An 18,927-nucleotide genomic window follows, 5' to 3' on the forward strand; every position below is an offset into this window, starting at 1 on the left:
TTTGTGTTTTTCTGAAGCTGGAAACGGGGAGAGACAGTCAGACAGACTCCCGCATGTGCCCGACCGGGATCCACCCGGCACGCCCACCAGGGGCTACGCTCTGCCCACCAGGGGGCGATGCTCTGCCCCTCTGGGGCGTCGCTCTATTGCAACCAGAGCCACTCTAGCGCCTGGGGCAGAGGCCAAGGAGCCATCCCCAGCGCCCGGGCCATCTTTGCTCTAATGGAGCCTTGGCTGTGGGAGGGGAAGAGAGAGACAGAGAGGAAGGAGAGGGGGTGGGGGTGGAGAAGCAGATGGGCGCTTCTCCTGTGTGCCCTGGCTGGGAATCGAACCCGGGACCCCCGCACGCCAGGCCAACGCTCTACCACTGAGCCAACCGGCCAGGGCCCCCAGTTTTTATTTTTAATTAGTTAATTTATTATTTTTTTAATTGAATTCATTGGGGTACAGGTTCAGGTGTGCAACTCAATAAAACATCATCTGCACACTGCATCATGCACCCATTACCCCAAGCAGTCTCTTTCATCCCTATTTTCCCTTCTTTTGCCCACCTCTACCTACCTTGCCACCCCCTTTCCCTCTGGCTAGTACCCCACTGTTACTGTGTCTAAATGTTTTATATAAAAAATATATATATATATATATATATATATATCTTTTTGCTTAATCCTTTCACCTTTTATCATCTAGTCCCCAACCCTCTCCCCTCTAACAACTGTTCCATGTGTCCATGCCTCTGTTTCTATTTTGTTCATTAGTTTAATTTGTTTATTAGATTCCACATATAAGTGAGATCATATGGTATTTGTCTTTCTCTAACTGGCTTATTTTACTTAGCATAATAATATACAGGTTCATCCATGCCATTACAAAAGGTAAGATTTTCTTCTTTTTCATGGCCTTATTGTATGCCATTGTGTATATGTACCACAGCCTTTTTAATCCACTCATCTACTGATGGGCACTTGCACTGTTTCCAGATGTTGACTATTGTATATAATGCTATAGTGAACATAGGGGTATATATCTTCTTTTGAATTAGTGTTTTGGGATTCTTAAAATATAGTCCCAGAAGTGGCATTACTGGGTCAAAAGGCAGTTCCATTTTAGGTTTTTGAGAAAATCTCCATACTGTTTTCCACAGTAGCTGCACCAGTTTGCATTCCCACCAGCAGTGCAGGAGGGTTCCCTTTTCTCCACACTCTCACCAGCACTTGCTGTTTGTTGATTTATTGATGAAGATTATGTGGAGAATCCTGGTGCTGGGTGCCTGGTCAGAAGCAGAAATGCTTCAGCTGGCCCAGAAGCTGTCGGGTTGGTTTTAATCCTGAAAAGCTAAAGGTCTCCTCTTTTGTCTGTTTTTGTGCCTGCAGCCATTCTGGGAAGTGTGAGGTGATATCTCACTGTGGTGCTAATTTGAAGTTCTCTGATAGTGTACCTTGAGCATTCATATATCTGTTGGCTATCTGTATGTTCTCTTTGGAGAAGTGTCTCTTCAGGTCCTTTGCCCATTTTTTAATTGGATTGTTTGTCTTTGTCTTCCTGGTGTTGAGTTGTGTAAGCTCTTCATATATTTTGGAAATTGACACCTTATCAAATGTATCATTGGCAAATATGTTCTCCTATTGTCTCTTTATTTTGTTGATGGTTTCTTTTGCTGTGTAAAAGCCTTTTAGTTTGATGTAATCCTATTTATTTATTTTTCCTTTGTTTCTCTTGCCTGAGGAAATATATCAGCAAAAATATTGCTGCGAGAGATGTCTAAGATTTTACTGCCTATGTTTTCTTTTACTGTTTTTATTGTTTCGCAACTTACATTTAAGTCTTTTATCCATTTTGGGTTTATTCTTGTGTATGAGGTAATTTGGTGGTTTAGCCTCCTTTTATTTCATATACCTGTCCAATTTTCCTAACACCATTTATTGAGGAGACTATCTTTACTCCATTGTATGCCCTTGCTTCATTTTTCAAATATTAATTGACCATAAAGGCATGGGTTTATTTCTGGGTTCTCTGTTCTGTTCCAATGATATACATGACTGTTCTTACGCCAGTACCAAGCTGTTTTGATTACAATGGCCTTGTAGTAGTTTGATATCAACTACTGTGATACCTCCAGCTTTGTTCTTCTTTCTCAAGATTGCTGAAGTTATACGGGGTCTTTTTTGTTTCCATATAAATTTTTGGAATATTTGGTCTAGATCTGTGAAATTTCTCATTGGCATTTTACTAGCCATTACATTGAATCTGTAGATTGCTTTCGGCAGTATGGACATTTTAATGATGTTAATACTTCCAATCCATGAACACATGATATATGCTTTCACTTGTATCTTTCTCAATTTCTTTCTTCAATATCGTATACTTTTTTGAGTACAGGTCTTTTACCTCCTTGGTTAAATTTATTCCTAGGTACCTTTATTTTTTTTATTTTTTTTTATTTTTTGCTGTTGTAAATGGGATTGTTTTCTTAATTTCTCTTTCTGATAGTTCATTATTGGTGTATAAGAATGCCACTAATTTCTGAATATTAATTTCATATGTTGCCCCTTTGCTAAATTCATTTATTAGATCTAATAGTTTTTGGTGGAGTCTTTAGGGTTCTCTACAGTATCATTCCATCAGCAAATGACAGTTTTACTTTCTCCTTTAAAATTGGATGCTTTTTATTTCTTCATCTTGTCTGATTGCTGTGGACTTCCAGAGCTATGTTGATAAGAGTGGTGTTTTGTTCCTGATCTTAGGGGAAATGCTTTGAGTTTTGGCCCATTGAGAATGATGTTGGCTGTGGGTTTGTCATATGTGGATATGTAGCCTCTTTTGATCCACTTTCTCCTGCTTCAGATTAGCAGGGCCTCCTGGACCTCGCTGACAATCCAATAATGCACAAAGTTGCGGCAAGAGATGGGCTAGAAATCTCTCTGTGGCTAACAGAATCAGGAAGTAAATACAATTCAGAAAAAGCTGGAGGATGAATATATATCTATCCAGACAGCTGTAAGAAATGGAAAAGGAAAAAAATAAGGAATTTACCAAATTCAGTTGTGCCTATGGAGCAGGTGGGGCTGGAACAATCACTCCAGTATATGTGTGTTTCCTTGATTAGACTGTGGGGTGGTTGGAGGCAATGGGTCCTCATGGCTCGTTTACTTTTGTGTCCCTGCCTGAGCAGAATTGGATTGCATGAATACTCTGGTGCTTAGAGCTAAAGGACAGGCTGGCATCCTGCCACTTGAAGTTCACAGAGTTCTTTGGTGCAAGCCATTTACAATTCTACTTGAAAGATTCCCATTCAGGGGCAGCCTTTTGTTTATGTTCAAGGTTAGGTACCTCACTGATCCCATTGTAGGCTGCATTTGGAGCTGTGTTTTAGAGTTGTGTCTTTGGTGTGTGGCTTGGAAGAAAAAGAATCCTGAATGGGAGGGGCTGACTTGGGACCCTAGTTGGAAATCTGTGTTTCCTGAGGCCGCAGTTGGGGGACCTGGACTGTACTTGGTGACTCAGCCTGTGAGATATTCCCAAGTCTCAGACCACATGCTGCTAGCAGACACAGCTGTGGAACAAATGATCACCAGCTATGGAGACTGCTTTGAAAAAGACAGGGAAACTAGGGGGAGAAAGTCAACTACTGCTAACTGCCGTAGTTGGAGCAAAACTTTGAAAAATGACATTCATGGGCAATCTGATGACCACTGTCATTGGCTTTGTCCAAATCCCCAGGGGGAATATGAAGAACCAGGGAATGAAACCTGGTGGTGGTGTAGTGTCTAGAATGTTGAGCTAGAACACTGAAGTCACTGGTTCAAAACCCCGGGCTTGCCTGGTCAAAGCACATATGGGATTTGATACTCTTTCTCTCTCTCTTTCCTCTTTAAAATGTATAAATAAAAATGTAAAAAACAAAACAAAACAATAAACCAGGAATGAATAATTTTTGCTGGTAATAAACTTAAAGCATTGCCAGGGCTCGCCCGTCCGTCCGGAAGATGGGATGACAGTGCTGCTGTGACTCGGGTCCTGTTTCTTGTGCTTTGTTTCAGGTGCGCTTAATGATCACCGACACTGCCCGACACAAGCTGCTCGTGCTGACGGGGCAATGCTTTGAAAATACCGGAGAGCTCATTCTCCAGTCCGGCTCTTTCTCCTTCCAGAACTTTATAGAGATCTTCACCGATCAAGAGGTGGGCTCCTGTCTGGGAGTATCTAAACTTTACAATTGCTTTGTGACTGTTGTAGCGTCAGGCTGCTCTTTGAAAACACTCCAGTGAGATAGGAGGGGAAGGAATGTCACACCTCCTTTGAAATGAGGAAAACCATGATCCCACATACTGTCATTCTATGGCTCATCACCAAAAGAATTCAGAGCGCTTATCTATAATTAATTGGAAGCATTCTTAACGGCCTGAGATACAGATGGAAGAGGGTCAGGACAGTCAACGTTTTACAGATGTCAAAAATGATGGAAACACTAGAAATGAGCTCAAAAGAAAACCCAGATTTTCTGGTTTGTTTTTTTTTAAATAATATTCCAAAAATCTCTTGGACTTTAACTGCCCTTAATTCTCTTTCATTTGACCTCAATGTTCCCTGATGTAATTATTTCTGATTTCTCTCACTTTGAATGTCTGGTCCCAGTGTTTGAACTTGGGCCATTTGAGCAGCCTCAAAAAGAGAGGGCTAAGGACAACGGGCACGTTTATGGTTCACATTCATGCCCCATGAGAAAGAGGGTTGAAGTAGCCAGACTGAAGCTGGATCATGTATATTTCTAATGAATAGATCTTATTCAAGGATGATAGATATGAAGTATTGAAAACTAGGTGACAATAGTGGTATTGGTGAAAATCAGAGTGAAGATTTTAATTCTGCTTGAGAATTTATCCTGGCTGGGAAACATCTCTTTCCAAAATCATGTGCCTCTTTCATTTTATTTATTCGCTTATAGAAGTGACAGGAACAGTTCAGCGCTGTCCCCGCAGCAGGTTGGGGCCTGCCTGTGGCTGACGGCAGATTTCCACAGGGAGGGCTGGGGGATGTGCTGACAGGAAGAGTTACATCTATTTAAAGCCATCTTCCTGAGAACTTCCTGAGATGGCAGCCTCGCCGTCTCCTGGGTGTTGTGGAAGGCCATCTGTCTTTTTGCGTTTGATCTTCTGTGAGCTGTGCTCCGCAAAGAGGTCTCTGTACTTTTCATCGCTGGTGGGAGCTGTGAATAAACTGCCCAGCTTCCTCCGGCTCACCTGGAGGCTTCTATGAAAAGACTGGTCAGCTGATATAACCATGTTTCACTCTCACCCACTAGGGAAGGCGGGGATAAAAAAAAAACCCCAAAAAAGAACATTTACTGAGTATTGTCACCTGAGTCCTGAGGCAAGTGGTCCTGGCTCAGAGTCAGAATGGGCCCCAGGGCCCTGTCTTTTTCCAGAGCCTGTGGTCTGTCTCCCTCCAAGTCACACCCTCCTCTGTCTCACATCCCCCACACCAGCATTCTGGAAAGGCCTGGAAAGCCTTGGTTCATTGGCTTTGAAATTCCCAATCTAGAACTGCAGTTCTCACTCTACCTGCCACCCCAGAATTGGTGCGTGACCAGTTTAAAGGCAGACTCTTTACAAGATTGTGTCCCCATGTGTATGTTGTGCCTTGAGGGCAGGTGGGCATTTGTCTGGTAGCTCAGACATCACACATGCCATCAACACCTTGCCCCAGGGAAGGCAGAGAGCTGTCGAGGCCTGGAAATTGCTCTGTGACCTAACAACCCTGGTGGGTGGTTCACTGGCCAGCTGGTGGGCTCTGAGTTCAGCTTTGAACCCTTAGCTCATTTATATGCATGGGTGCCTCTCCTGCATTTCTGTGCAGTTCTGCAGTTAGTTTCTAGAAGATGGTTTCTCTCCCACATCATTGGTGTTTTTTGTTTTTTTTAAGATTTTTTTTTTCTTCAGTAAAATCAAACACAGGACAAATGTAAATGGTTTGTCATTGCCCCAATTTTAAATAAGGAGGTATCACAATTCATCCATTTGGACCCCAAGTAGTACCCCCCTCTCTCTTTAAATAAGGCATAGTGTTATGAAATTGCTGTTTAAATCATGTAGTAGTACACAGAAGTAAAATTTTGGCACAGTGGTCCGTGCACATATCAGAATTTACCCCTAATTACTGAAGAAAAAGAACCAGCTTAACTGAAGACTGTGAGTTCTGTGGAAGGGCAGATTCTGTGAGGTGTGTGCTCACTGGGGTGGGTTGTAAGAGAATACACCTTCATTATACTCATTATATGGCCAGAGGCTCTCTCATAGTGTTCTTGGCTTGCCCCATCACCCCACCCAAATATTTTGGAGAAACTAATGTTCAACACATGTGGGAAAGGATCTCTGAAGTTCTCCCTAACAAACTAGATCAGTGGTGTATGTGTGTGTGTGTGTGTGGGGGGGGGGGGGGGATGGGAGACCAGTGGGTAGAATTCATTTTTAATTCTCTTACTACAACCAGAGCAACTCAGCTTTTATCTCTTTGGCATTGTGGGCTTTGAAGATTGGCTGCCACAACCAGAGCGGGTTGAAAAATTACTGAAGAAGACCAATGGTCACCAGCCTTTTAGAGCTGTGATTGCCTGTAGCTGCACTGGGAAAAGGGTTTGCATACAGAATGAGTCAGTAACAAGGGACCTTCAAGGCTATTTGGTGTCCAGTTTTGTTCCTTTTCTTTTTTTTTAAGTGAGAGGCAAGGAGGCAGAGACAGTCTCCTGCATGCGTCCCAACTGAGATCCACCTGGCAAGCCCCTACCAGGTGATGCTCCGCCTGGTTGGGCCACAGCTCTGTTGCTCAGCAACCAAGCTATTTCAGTGCCTGAGGCTGAGGCCATGGACCTATTCTTGGGGCGTGGGGCTAACTTTGCTCGAACCATTTGAGCCATGGCTGTGGGAGGAGAAGAGAGAGAGAGAGAGATGAAGGGGAGAAGCAGATGGTCGCTTCTCTTGTGTTACCTGACTGGGATTGAACACTGAACTTTTATATGCCAGGCCGATGCTCTACTGCTGAGCCAACCAGCCAGGGCATAGTTTTGTTCCTTTTATCTAGCCTTGATACTTACTCATCACTCCAGAGAAATCAAAAATACACTTTTGGAAAAACAAAAATGATACATTTTTGGACAAGAAAAGCTTTAAAAAATGGACCTAAAAGTAGAATTATCAGTGCATTTTGCGCTTCAGGCTTTGGGAGTCTTAGTCATTGGAGGTCAACTACAAAACTAGAATTTAGAGTTAAAACAGTCACCTGCCTAACCCATCCCTCCTTGAAATCCGAGGATGTTGAAATCACCACCTCCTGAGGACATTTTTTAGTCTCTCTGTTAGAAAGTTTTTTCTTTTTTTCCCCTCATTGTATCTTCAAGGAAGAAATGTGACCCCTATTCTACCTGACAGTGTCTTAGACCAGTGGTCCCCAACCCCCGGGCCGCGAACTGGTACCAGTCCGTGGGCCATTTGGTACCAGTCCGCAGAGAAAGAATAAATAACTTACATTATTTCCGTTTTATTTATATTTAAGTCCGAATGATGTTTTATTTTTAAAAAATGATCAGATTCCCTCTATTACATCCGTCTAAGACTCACTCTTGACGCTTGTCTTGGTCACGTGATACATTTATCCGTCCCACCCTAAAGGCCGGTCCGTGAAAATATTTTCTGACATTAAACTGGTCCGTGGCCCAAAAAAGGTTGGGGACCACTGTCTTAGACCCCTTCACTAATGCTGCCAATTTTCTTTTCTTCCAGATTAATCATTTTCAGTCCACCCACTGTTCTCCATAAACCAAGATGTTAAAGGTTTCTGACATTTTCTGGTCACTGTCCTTTGAACTTGTTTCATTAGTAGGAAGGGGGGGAGATGGAGTGGGTATGGGGAAACTCAAGAGTTCAGTCTTGGTCATGCTCTAGTGCTGTGGTGTTATCAGATGCCAAGTTGGACTAGTTCCCTGAGTCCAGATGTCAGGGAACTAAGAGTTGGGTGGGATATATTTTTCGCCCCATAAAACGCACCCCCCCCCCCCAAAAAAAAAGTGGAGGGGAAAATGCCTGTGTATCTTATGGAGCAAAAAACATAGTATTTTATTAAATATTTTAACACACCATTTGGTTCATAATATTTTTTTTTCTTATTTTCCACCTTAAAATCTTAGCTGTGTCTTATGGAGCGAAAAATACAGTAATTTGGAAGACATTAGCATATGAGAAAATATATGAAGTGATCTAGAAAAAGCAATATATTAGAAGAGAAGAGGGCCGAGGTCGAGCATTTTGAGGTTAAGGTCAAGGAGAAGGAGTCAGCAAGGAGACTGGTTTCAATTTGTTTGCTCCTTTGTTTATGGTCTAGTTTCTTTAAATTGTCATGACTCACACTGGATACCATATTCCAGGGATCACTGACTGGGTTAGGATTGTGAAAGTTGATAATTTCTATAGTTTTTAATACAGTCTTCTATTAAATAAGTCTAAAAGTCACTTTTGACTATTACCAGCCACAATTAAATATCAACGGGGAAAGGATGAGGGCTTTGAGGAGCTCTGTAATTTACATAATTTAGGGGCTCCCTTTAAGAAAAAAACCCAAAATGATTAATACGCAATTAAGTACCAAGCTTTAGGAGGCGCCCATGCTAGTGAGGGACCTTGAAGTTTAACTTCCTTTAGCTTTATGATAAACCCGTTTGACTTCGAATAAAATCTCTTGAGTCTTTTCTTTGGATATTGTTGTTAAGCCTCATCTCCAAATCCTGCACTGTACCCAGCTGGTTTACTAGGAATTATATCCATCCCTTTAGAATACCATCCTGTGAGAGTTGACTTAGCCATCATCATCCCAATGTTCAGAGCTTTTGTAAATGTCTTAATTCTGCCATCCCACATTTTGCTATGCCTCTCATTTTTATCCAAGTCAGTACTCAACAGGACATAAATGAGTCCTGAGGCAGTCCACCATAGACCTCTCCCATGCTGACAGTATGCAGCACTATATATATGGCTTGGTACAAATCCACCTAATTTTGCTATCACTCTGTGATAACAGAGATCCTGTTAAATGTCTTGCTAAAACCCAGAAATACGCAGTCCACTGTATTTCCTTATTAGCCAAGCAAGTAACCTAATCAAAAAAGGAAATGTAGTTAGAACACCATGGCTTAGAAACTCAAATCATATTTTATTAATATTATTGGCAGTAAAGTCATTTATTTCCTCCATCTTCCTTCCTCTTCCAGTAAGCCTGCATTTAATTAGAAAAAGAAATTGACAAAGAAGACTATTTTTGCCCCGAGGAATATTTCTTTCAGTCCTGTCTCTCTCATTCATTGTTGTTAGAACAAGGGGAGGGTAGCAGTGTGCTTGAAAAGGATGAGTAAGCTCATGTCACTTCCCAAATGTCCACTCCAGGAGGACAGCATGTATTGAATTGATCAAGTTCAGTGCGGTTCAACAAACATCTATTGAGCCTGATGATATGTTGGGGAAAGAAAGGTAACTATGATACAAATATATAGAAGATGTGTTTCCTCCTATTCAGGAACTTTTAGTATAATGGGCTCTAATAGCTACCATGTACTATGCTGATGATTTCCAAACTCTTATAGAAGAAGCCTCAGTTTCCAAGTCTAAGACCCAGTCACAAGTTTCCTTGCCACTGTTTGCTTGTTGGAGCCTCCTAATTGATTTCATCTGTTCATTGAATAAATATTGATTGAGTGCCACCGTGGGCTGGACACTTGTCAGACCCAGTCTTTGCCCTAGGTACTCAGTCTCTAGGGTGTGTGTTGGAGTAGAGGCTTGGAGACAGGTGCGGGGGAAGTGGGGGGTTCATTTTTTCTGTTTATCTCCAAAGCTGGAGTAGTTGTTCCTCCTTTTCTGCTCCATTCATCTCTTCTTCTTGAAGGGCTCTCTAGCCTCTGTCTCTGCATTCTTGCCTTGTCCTGCACAGATTAGTTGATTCTTATCCCTTTTATAAGAGGTTGTCAAGTCAGAGGAAACAGTAAATTCAAAGACTTGTTATGTTGATAATTTGTGACCCTTTATATGAAATGTAGGACAAGTAAGTTAATGAAACAAAAATGTCTATATTACTGCAATCTCAGGTAGAAAAATCCAGAATCTGTAGATAATGCTTATGCATACACCTCAGAATGTTGGTATTCAGAAGTTTGTATGAGAGAGAGGAAACCACTCTAAAACTAGAAGGCAAGAGTTCAGACCTTCTGGCTCAGAGATGCCTGGACCACGTGAAATCTTTTCTTTGTTCTTTGATCATTTACCATCAGGGACAAAGAGCTCTTTACAGTTGAATCTCTGGGCTGACTTATGAGCTTTGCTGCAACCAAAAGAAGACTGGAGTTCATGGCATGATTCTCATTATTTACTAAGCTAAGACCATGAAACATATGGCCATAGTATGGAGCGAGACAGAAATAGCATTTTCATTGAACCACAATCTCTTATTTTGGTTACAGTTTGCTCTTTTGCATTCCCGCCCTATGGAAGTACTAAACAATGTATTGAAAAATGTTTGAGCCAAATTTTTTTTTGGTTAATGCTCAACTATTATTATTTTTTTTAAATCTGATTTTTTAATTACATTCAGTTTACATTCACTATTTTGTATTAGTTTCAGGTGTAGAGAGCATAGTGGTTAGAAAATCATATACTTTACAAACTGATCCCCCCAATATTTCTAGTACCCACCTGGCACCATACATAGTTACTACAATATTGTTGACTGTAATCCCTATGCTCTACTTTATTTATATCCCTGTGACTGTTTTGTTACTACCAATTTGTGCTTCTTAATCCCCTCACCTTGTTTGAGCCACATTGATCTTAACCAATCCCACCCAGCTTGCCCTGAAAAGAACAGGAGTTACGAGAGAGTAGATTCTCTCACCTTGGATCCAAACGTGAGTAAATGCATGGTATAAATTGGGACACTTGCTTGTTTAATTACTTAGTTGCTTTAAGCATCATGGATTCAATAAAAGTGTTCATATTTGTAGAGAATCTGCTGAATGGACCACTCATGTTTAAACGTGAACTGATGCCGGAACCAATGATTTTTTTGTAAAAAGAAGAAATCCATAACTTTCTGTCTCCCAGGGGGGAAAGAAAACCACACCAAACTTTTTTCTTTTGCACCTACAAAATTCTAAAAGTAGACAACAGTAAGTGAACCCAAACTAAATTTCTTCAATATATCAATCAGGCCCTTTTGCCAAGACCAGTGGAATGAAAGAAAACATTTTGTATCAGCGGTGAAATGACTCACATAGTCCCTCCTCTGTGATAGTTTAATGTTTGTCAAAGGACATTTTTGTATGACAAGTACCTACGGGTAATAAAATTCAAAGCTTTCATAACTACTGTGGCATAGGCCCTGATCTTCCAGATGATCAGTGGTCTTAGAACTAGATCAGAGTTCAGAATTTTTCTGGAAAGAACAGATGATGTAGAAGTGTTGGGGGAGGTTGAGGCATAAGCAGGTAGAGTGTGCGGTGGGGGGCAGTCAGGACAGAGGCTGTTCACCTACCATTGTGGAAATATTTTAGCATTTAAATAACCAGCATCTCTGAAATCAGCCCTTTGTGCATTCAATGATTCTATAATACCTAGGAAAAGATGGAGATGATGGATCAGTGATGACATTCACTTAAATCTTTTCTTTCTTTGTTTATTATTATTTTTTAAATCCCAGATTGGGGAATTACTGAGTACCACCCATCCTGCCAACAAAGCTAGTTTAACCCTCTTCTGTCCTGAAGAAGGGGACTGGAAGAACTCCAATCTCGACAGACACAATCTCCAAGACTTCATCAATATTAAACTCAACTCAGCTTCTATATTGCCAGAAATGGAAGGCCTTTCCGAGTTTACCGAATATCTCTCTGAATCAGTGGAAGTCCCATCTCCCTTTGATATCCTGGAACCCCCCACATCGGGTGGATTTCTAAAGCTCTCCAAACCCTGTTGCTACATTTTTCCGGGAGGGAGGGGCGATTCTGCCTTGTTTGCAGTGAACGGATTCAATATGCTCATCAATGGAGGGTCAGAAAGAAAATCCTGCTTCTGGAAGCTCATTCGACACTTGGACCGAGTGGACTCCATCCTGCTCACTCACATTGGGGACGACAACTTGCCTGGAATCAACAGCATGCTACAGCGGAAAATTGCAGAGCTTGAAGAGGAACAGTCCCAGGGCTCCACCACCAATAGTGACTGGATGAAAAACCTCATCTCCCCTGACTTAGGAGTTGTATTTCTCAATGTCCCAGAAAATCTAAAAAGCCCAGAGCCAAACATCAAGATGAAGAGAAGCATAGAAGAAGCTTGCTTCACTCTCCAGTATCTAAACAAATTGTCCATGAAACCAGAACCTCTGTTCAGAAGTGTAGGCAATACCATTGATCCTGTCATTCTTTTCCAAAAAATGGGTGTTGGTAAACTTGAGATGTATGTGCTTAACCCAGTCAAGAGCAGCAAGGAAATGCAGTATTTTATGCAGCAGTGGACTGGCACCAACAAAGACAAGGCTGAACTAATCCTGCCTAATGGGCAAGAAATAGACATCCCGATTTCCTACTTAACCTCGGTCTCATCTTTGATCGTGTGGCATCCAGCAAACCCTGCAGAGAAAATCATCCGAGTCCTGTTTCCTGGGAATAGCACCCAATACAATATTCTGGAAGGACTGGAAAAGCTCAAACATCTAGACTTCCTCAAACAGCCTCTGGCCACCCAGAAGGATCTAACTGGACAGGTAGCTACTCCTGCAGTGAAACAAATAAAACTTAAACAGAGGGCTGATAGCCGAGAAAGTCTTAAGCCAGCCCCCAAACCGCTTGCCAGCAAATCTGTGCGAAAGGAGTCTAAAGAGGAAACCCCTGAGGTCATAAAAGCAAACCATGTGGAGAAAGCACCCAAAGTTGAAAGCAAAGAAAAGCTAACAGTGAAAAAAGACAAGACAGTAAAAACAGAGACCAAACCTCCTGTGACTGAAAAAGAAGTGCCAGGCAGGGAAGAGCAGCCCTTGGTGAAAGCCGAGGTGGCTGAAAAGCAAGCCACTGATGTCAAACCCAAAGTCACCAAGGACAAGATGGTGAAAAAGGAAACAAAGGCAAAGTCTGAAGAAAAGAAAGAGGAAAAGGAAAAGCCAAAGAAAGAAGTGGCTAAAAAGGAGGACAAAACACCTGTCAAGAAGGAGGAAAAACCAAAAAAGGAAGAGGTGAAAAGGGAAGTCAAAAAAGAAATCAAGAAAGAAGAGAAAAAAGAACCCAAGAAGGAGGTTAAGAAAGAAACACCACTGAAAGAAGCCAAGAAGGAAGTGAAGAAGGAAGACAAGAAGGAAGTTAAAAAGGAAGAAAAGGAACCCAAAAAAGAAATTAAGAAACTTACTAAAGACACAAAGAAATCACCTACTCCTCTGTCTGAAGCAAAAAAACCAGCTGCATTAAAACCAAAAGTACCCAAGAAGGAAGAGTCTGTCAAGAAAGATTCTGTTACTGCTGGGAAGCCAAAGGAGAAGGGGAAAATTAAAGTCGTTAAGAAGGAAGGCAAGACAGCAGACGCTGCCGCAGCAGCCATTGGCTCGGTGGCCACTGCAGCAGCCATGGTGGCAGCAGCTGGAATAGCGGCCACTGGCCCTGCCAAAGAGCTGGAAGCCGAGAGGTCCCTTATGTCATCCCCTGAGGATCTGACCAAGGACTTTGAAGAGCTAAAGGCTGAAGAGGTCAATGTAGCCAAAGACATCAAGCCTCAGCTGGAGCTGATTGGAGATGAAGAGAAACTGAAGGCAACTGAGCCAGTCCAGAAAGAGACAGAAGTCATCAAAGGTTCTGCCGAGTCCCCTGATGAGGGAATCACCACCACTGAAGGGGAGGGTGAATGTGAGCAAACGCCCGAGGAGCTGGAGCCAGTTGAGAAGCAGGGGGTAGAAGACATTGAAAAATTCGAAGATGAAGGAGCAGGTTTTGAAGAATCCTCAGAGACTGGAGACTATGAAGAGAAGGCAGAAACTGAGGAGGCTGAGGAGCCAGAAGAGGATGGTGAAGAAAACGTGTGTGTGAGCACCTCCAAGCACAGCCTTGTGGAGGAGGAGGAAAGTGCCAAGGCTGAGGCAGATGTGCACATCAAGGAGAAGAGGGAGTCTGTGGCCAGTGGTGATGACCGAGCAGAAGAAGACATGGATGAGGCAGTGGAGAAAGGAGAAGTTGAACAATCTGAGGAGGAAGGTGATGAGGAGGACAAAACTGAGGATGCCAGAGAGGAAGAATATGAGCCCGAAAAAGCTGAAGCTGAAGATTATGTAATGGCTGTGGTTGACAAGGCTGCAGAGGCCGGTGGTGCTGAGGATCAGTATGGGTTCCTTACCACTTCACCCAAGCAACTGGGAGTCCAGTCTCCTGCCCGGGAACCTGCATCGACAATTCATGATGAAACTTTACCTGGAGGTTCGGAAAGTGAGGCCACTGCTTCCGATGAGGAGAATCGAGAAGATCAGCCTGAAGAATTCACTGCCACCTCTGGCTACACTCAGTCTACCATTGAGATATCCAGTGAGCCCACCCCAATGGATGAGATGTCCACTCCTCGCGATGTGATGAGTGATGAGACCAACAATGAAGAGACAGAATCCCCATCTCAAGAATTTGTCAACACCACCAAATATGAGTCTTCGCTGTATCCTCAGGAACATGTCAAACCTGCTATCACATCACTCAGTGGATTATCTGAAGGGTCAAAAACAGATGCCACTGATGGGAAAGATTATAATGCTTCAGCCTCCACCATCTCGCCACCTTCGTCCATGGAAGAAGACAAATTTAGCAAATCTGTTCTACATGATGCTTACTGTGCTGAAGAGAAAGACAGGAAAGCCAGTGCCATGTTGGCAATCAAAGACACTGTCTCAGCAGTTTCAGATGGAAAACTTAGTCCGTCCAAGAGCCCATCCCTGAGTCCGTCTCCACCATCACCCATAGAAAAGACCCCCCAGGGTGAACGTAGTGTGAATTTTTCTCTGACACCCAATGAGATTAAAGTCTCAGCAAAGGCGGGAGCAGTCCCAGTGTCTCCTGAGGTGACCCAAGAAATAGTTGAAGAACATTGTGCTAGTCCTGAGGATAAGACCCTGGAAGTGGTGTCTCCATCTCAGTCTGTGACTGGCAGTGCTGGCCACACACCTTACTACCAATCACCCACCGATGAGAAATCCAGTCACCTCCCCACAGAAGTCACCGAAAAATCATCAGCAGTTCCAGTGAGTTTTGAATTCAGTGAGGCCAAAGATAAGAATGAAAGGGCTTCCATAAGCCCCATGGATGAACCTGTTCCTGATTCGGAGTCTCCTATTGAAAAAGTTTTGTCTCCTTTACGGAGCCCTCCCCTAATCGGGTCCGAGTCTGCGTATGAAAGTTTTCTGAGTGCTGATGACAAGGCTCCTGGGAGATGTACTGAAAGCCCCTTTGAAGGAAAGAATGGAAAACAGGGCTTTCCAGACCAAATAAGTCCAGTTTCTGACATGACCTCCACTGGTCTTTTCCAAGACAAACAGGGAGGGAAAAGCACAGACTTTATACCAATAAAGGAAGACTTTGGTCAGCAAAAGAAAACTGACAATGTTGAAGCCATGAGTTCGCAATCAGGACTGGCTTTAGATGAAAGGAAGTTAGGAGGGGATGTTTCCCCTACACAAGTGGATGTCAGTCAATTTGGATCTTTTAAAGAAGACACTAAGATGTCCATTTCTGAAGGTACTGTTTCAGACAAGTCAGCTACTCCTGTTGATGAAGGTATAGCGGAAGACACATACTCACATATGGAAGGTGTGGCCTCAGTCTCCACAGCTTCCGTGGCTACCAGCTCATTTCCAGAGCCAACAACAGATGACGTGTCTCCCTCTCTGCATGCTGAGGTTGGTTCCCCCCATTCCACAGAAGTAGATGACTCCCTTTCTGTGTCTGTGGTGCAAACACCCACTACTTTTCAGGAAACAGAAATGTCTCCATCAAAAGAAGAATGCCCAAGGCCAATGTCAATTTCTCCACCAGACTTCTCCCCTAAAACAGCCAAATCCAGGACACCAGTTCAAGATCATAGATCTGAACAATCTTCGATGTCTATTGAATTTGGTCAAGAATCCCCTGAGCACTCCCTTGCGATGGACTTTAGTCGACAGTCTCCAGATCACCCTACAATGGGCACAAGTGTGCTTCACATCACTGAAAATGGGCCAACTGAGGTGGACTACAGTCCTTCTGACATGCAGGACTCTAGTTTATCACATAAGATACCACCAATGGAGGAGCCATCCTATACTCAAGATAATGATCTTTCTGAGCTCATCTCAGTATCTCAGGTTGAGGCCTCCCCATCCACCTCTTCTGCACATACCCCATCTCAGATAGCTTCTCCTCTCCAAGAAGATACTCTGTCCGATGTTGTTCCTCCCAGAGATATATCCTTATATGCCTCACTCACCTCTGAAAAAGTGCAAAGTCTGGAAGCAGAGAAACTGTCACCAAAATCTGATATCTCTCCACTCACCCCAAGAGAATCCTCTCCTTTATATTCACCTAGTTTTTCAGATTCTACCTCCGCAGTCAAAGAGAACATAGCAGTTTGCCACACTTCTGCTCCCCTGCCAATGGAAGCAGCATCTGCAGAATCCTATGGCTTCCGTGCCTCGATGCTATTTGATACAATGCAACACCACCTAGCCTTGAATAGAGATTTGACCACATCTGGTGTGGAGAAGGACAGTGGAGGGAAGATACCTAGTGACTTCAGCTATGCCTATCAGAAGCCTGAGAAAACAACCAGGTCCCTAGATGACAAAGGTTATGACTATGAGTCTTATGCGAAAACCACCCGAACCCCAGATGTGAGTGGCTATTACTATGAGAAGACGGAGAGAACCACTAAATCCCCATGTGACAGTGGCTACTCCTATGAGACTGTTGAGAAAACCACCAAGACTCCAGAAGATGGTGGTTATGCCTATGAAATTACTGAAAAGACCACACGGACCCCTGAAGAGGGTGGGTACTCCTATGAGATAAGTGAGAAGACCATAAGAACCCCTGAAATGAGTGGTTACAACTATGAAAAGATTGAGAGGTCTAGAAGACTGCTGGATGACATCAGCAATGGCTATGATGACTCTGAAGATGGTGGCCACACACTTGGGGATTCCAGCTACTCTTATGAGACCACTGAGAAAATTGCCAGTTTCCCCGACTCTGAAAGTTACACTTACGAGACATCTACAAAAACTACACGAACACCTGATACTTCTACATACTGTTATGAGACTGCAGAGAAAATCACTAGAACCCCCCAGGGGTCTACATATTCCTATGAAACTTCAGACCAGTGCTACACTGCAGAAAAGAAGTCCCCCTCAGAAGCTCGCCAGGATGTTGACTTATGCCTTGTGTCCTCCTGTGAATACAAGCATCCCAAGACAGAACTGTCACCCTCCTTCATTAATCCCAATCCTCTTGAGTGGTTTGCCAGTGAAGAGCCAACTGAAGAATCTGAGAAGCCCCTCACCCAATCAGGGGGAGCCCCGCCACCTCCAGGAGGAAAGCCTCAGGGGCGACAGTGTGATGAGACCCCTCCCACCTCAGTCAGTGAGTCAGCCCCATCCCAGACCGACTCCGATGTCCCTCCAGAGACTGAAGAGTGTCCCTCCATCACAGCTGATGCAAATATCGACTCTGAAGATGAATCGGAAACTATTCCCACAGACAAAACAATCACATACAAACACATGGATCCACCTCCAGCCCCCATGCAGGACCGCAGCCCTTCTCCACGTCACCCTGACGTGTCCATGATGGACCCGGAGGCCTTGGCCATCGAGCAGAACCTGGGCAAAGCTCTGAAGAAAGATCTGAAAGAGAAGACCAAAACCAAAAAGCCAGGTACTAAGACCAAGTCATCTTCACCTGTCAAAAAGAGTGATGGGAAGTCCAAGACCTCTGCAGCTTCACCAAAACCAGGGGGCTTGAAAGAATCTTCAGACAAGGTGTCCAGGGTGGCTTCTCCTAAGAAGAAGGAATCTGTGGAAAAAGCCACAAAACCCATCACCACACCTGAGGTCAAAGCTGCACGTGGGGAAGAGAAAGACAAGGAGACCAAGAATGCCGCCAATGCCTCCACATCCAAATCTGTGAAGACTGCCACTGCAGGTAAGTGGAGGGTGCTAGCAGCCGCAACTATTCCACTTTGAATTGGAGCCTTTGACTTTCCACTTGGCTCTGTACTGGGAAGATGAGAGCACAACTTGGTGCTCTCCCTGCCCTTTGCTATTCTCTTCTGCCAAAAGGTATCAGTCTCAGCCCAGTGTTGTCTGCAGGCTTGGTGATAGCTGAGCATATGGCCCAGAGCAGCTCTGATTCACCAGATGAGATTGCTGGGTTTGCTCATGGTGCAACACAGCAACTGCAGCCTTGTTCTGAATCTTTAGAACCAAAGAGGTGTGTTTCAAGCTCCTCTGGAAGACTGTGTTGGCAACGGCCTTCGCCTTGCTGGCCCCAGAATGGAGCTCAGGTGACACAGTCCAGGGGCTCCGAAAAGCCTAGGGGGAACCAGAGTTCCAAGCCAACCTGGAATGACCACTGTAGGCCCAAGATTTAAATTTCATTGTTTTAATTAAAAATTTTAAAAATGAAATTATTAAATTAAAAATTATAAAATTTTTAATTAAAAAGAACTCCAGGCTAGAGCTACTTCCCCATTAAAGGCAGTGCTCTGTTTTCTTATTGGCCAACAAACACTATCATTTCAGTTGACCAGTAGGTATTCCAAACAAATTAAGTTAAGAGTGTTAAAGGCTTGCCTGACCAGGCGGTGGCGCACTGGATAGAGCGTCCGACTGGGACACGGAGGA

The 18,927-nt window shown here is 43.5% G+C and overlaps 1 protein-coding gene across 2 annotated transcripts in view; it reads left to right on the plus strand.

Moving 5' to 3' along the window:
• MAP1B (microtubule associated protein 1B) overlaps nucleotides 1-18,927 on the plus strand; it is a 106,443-nt gene that overhangs the window by 78,015 nt on the left and 9,501 nt on the right. For both annotated transcript variants that reach the window (XM_066376922.1, XM_066376932.1), the window contains 2 exons: nucleotides 4,041-4,181; nucleotides 11,731-18,226. In XM_066376922.1, coding sequence (XP_066233019.1) covers nucleotides 4,041-4,181; nucleotides 11,731-18,226 — 6,637 coding nt within the window. The remainder of the gene's footprint in view (nucleotides 1-4,040; nucleotides 4,182-11,730; nucleotides 18,227-18,927) is intronic.

Source organism: Saccopteryx leptura, chromosome 1 (genome assembly GCF_036850995.1).
Source record: "Saccopteryx leptura isolate mSacLep1 chromosome 1, mSacLep1_pri_phased_curated, whole genome shotgun sequence".
Taxonomy (NCBI): Eukaryota; Metazoa; Chordata; class Mammalia; order Chiroptera; family Emballonuridae; genus Saccopteryx; species Saccopteryx leptura.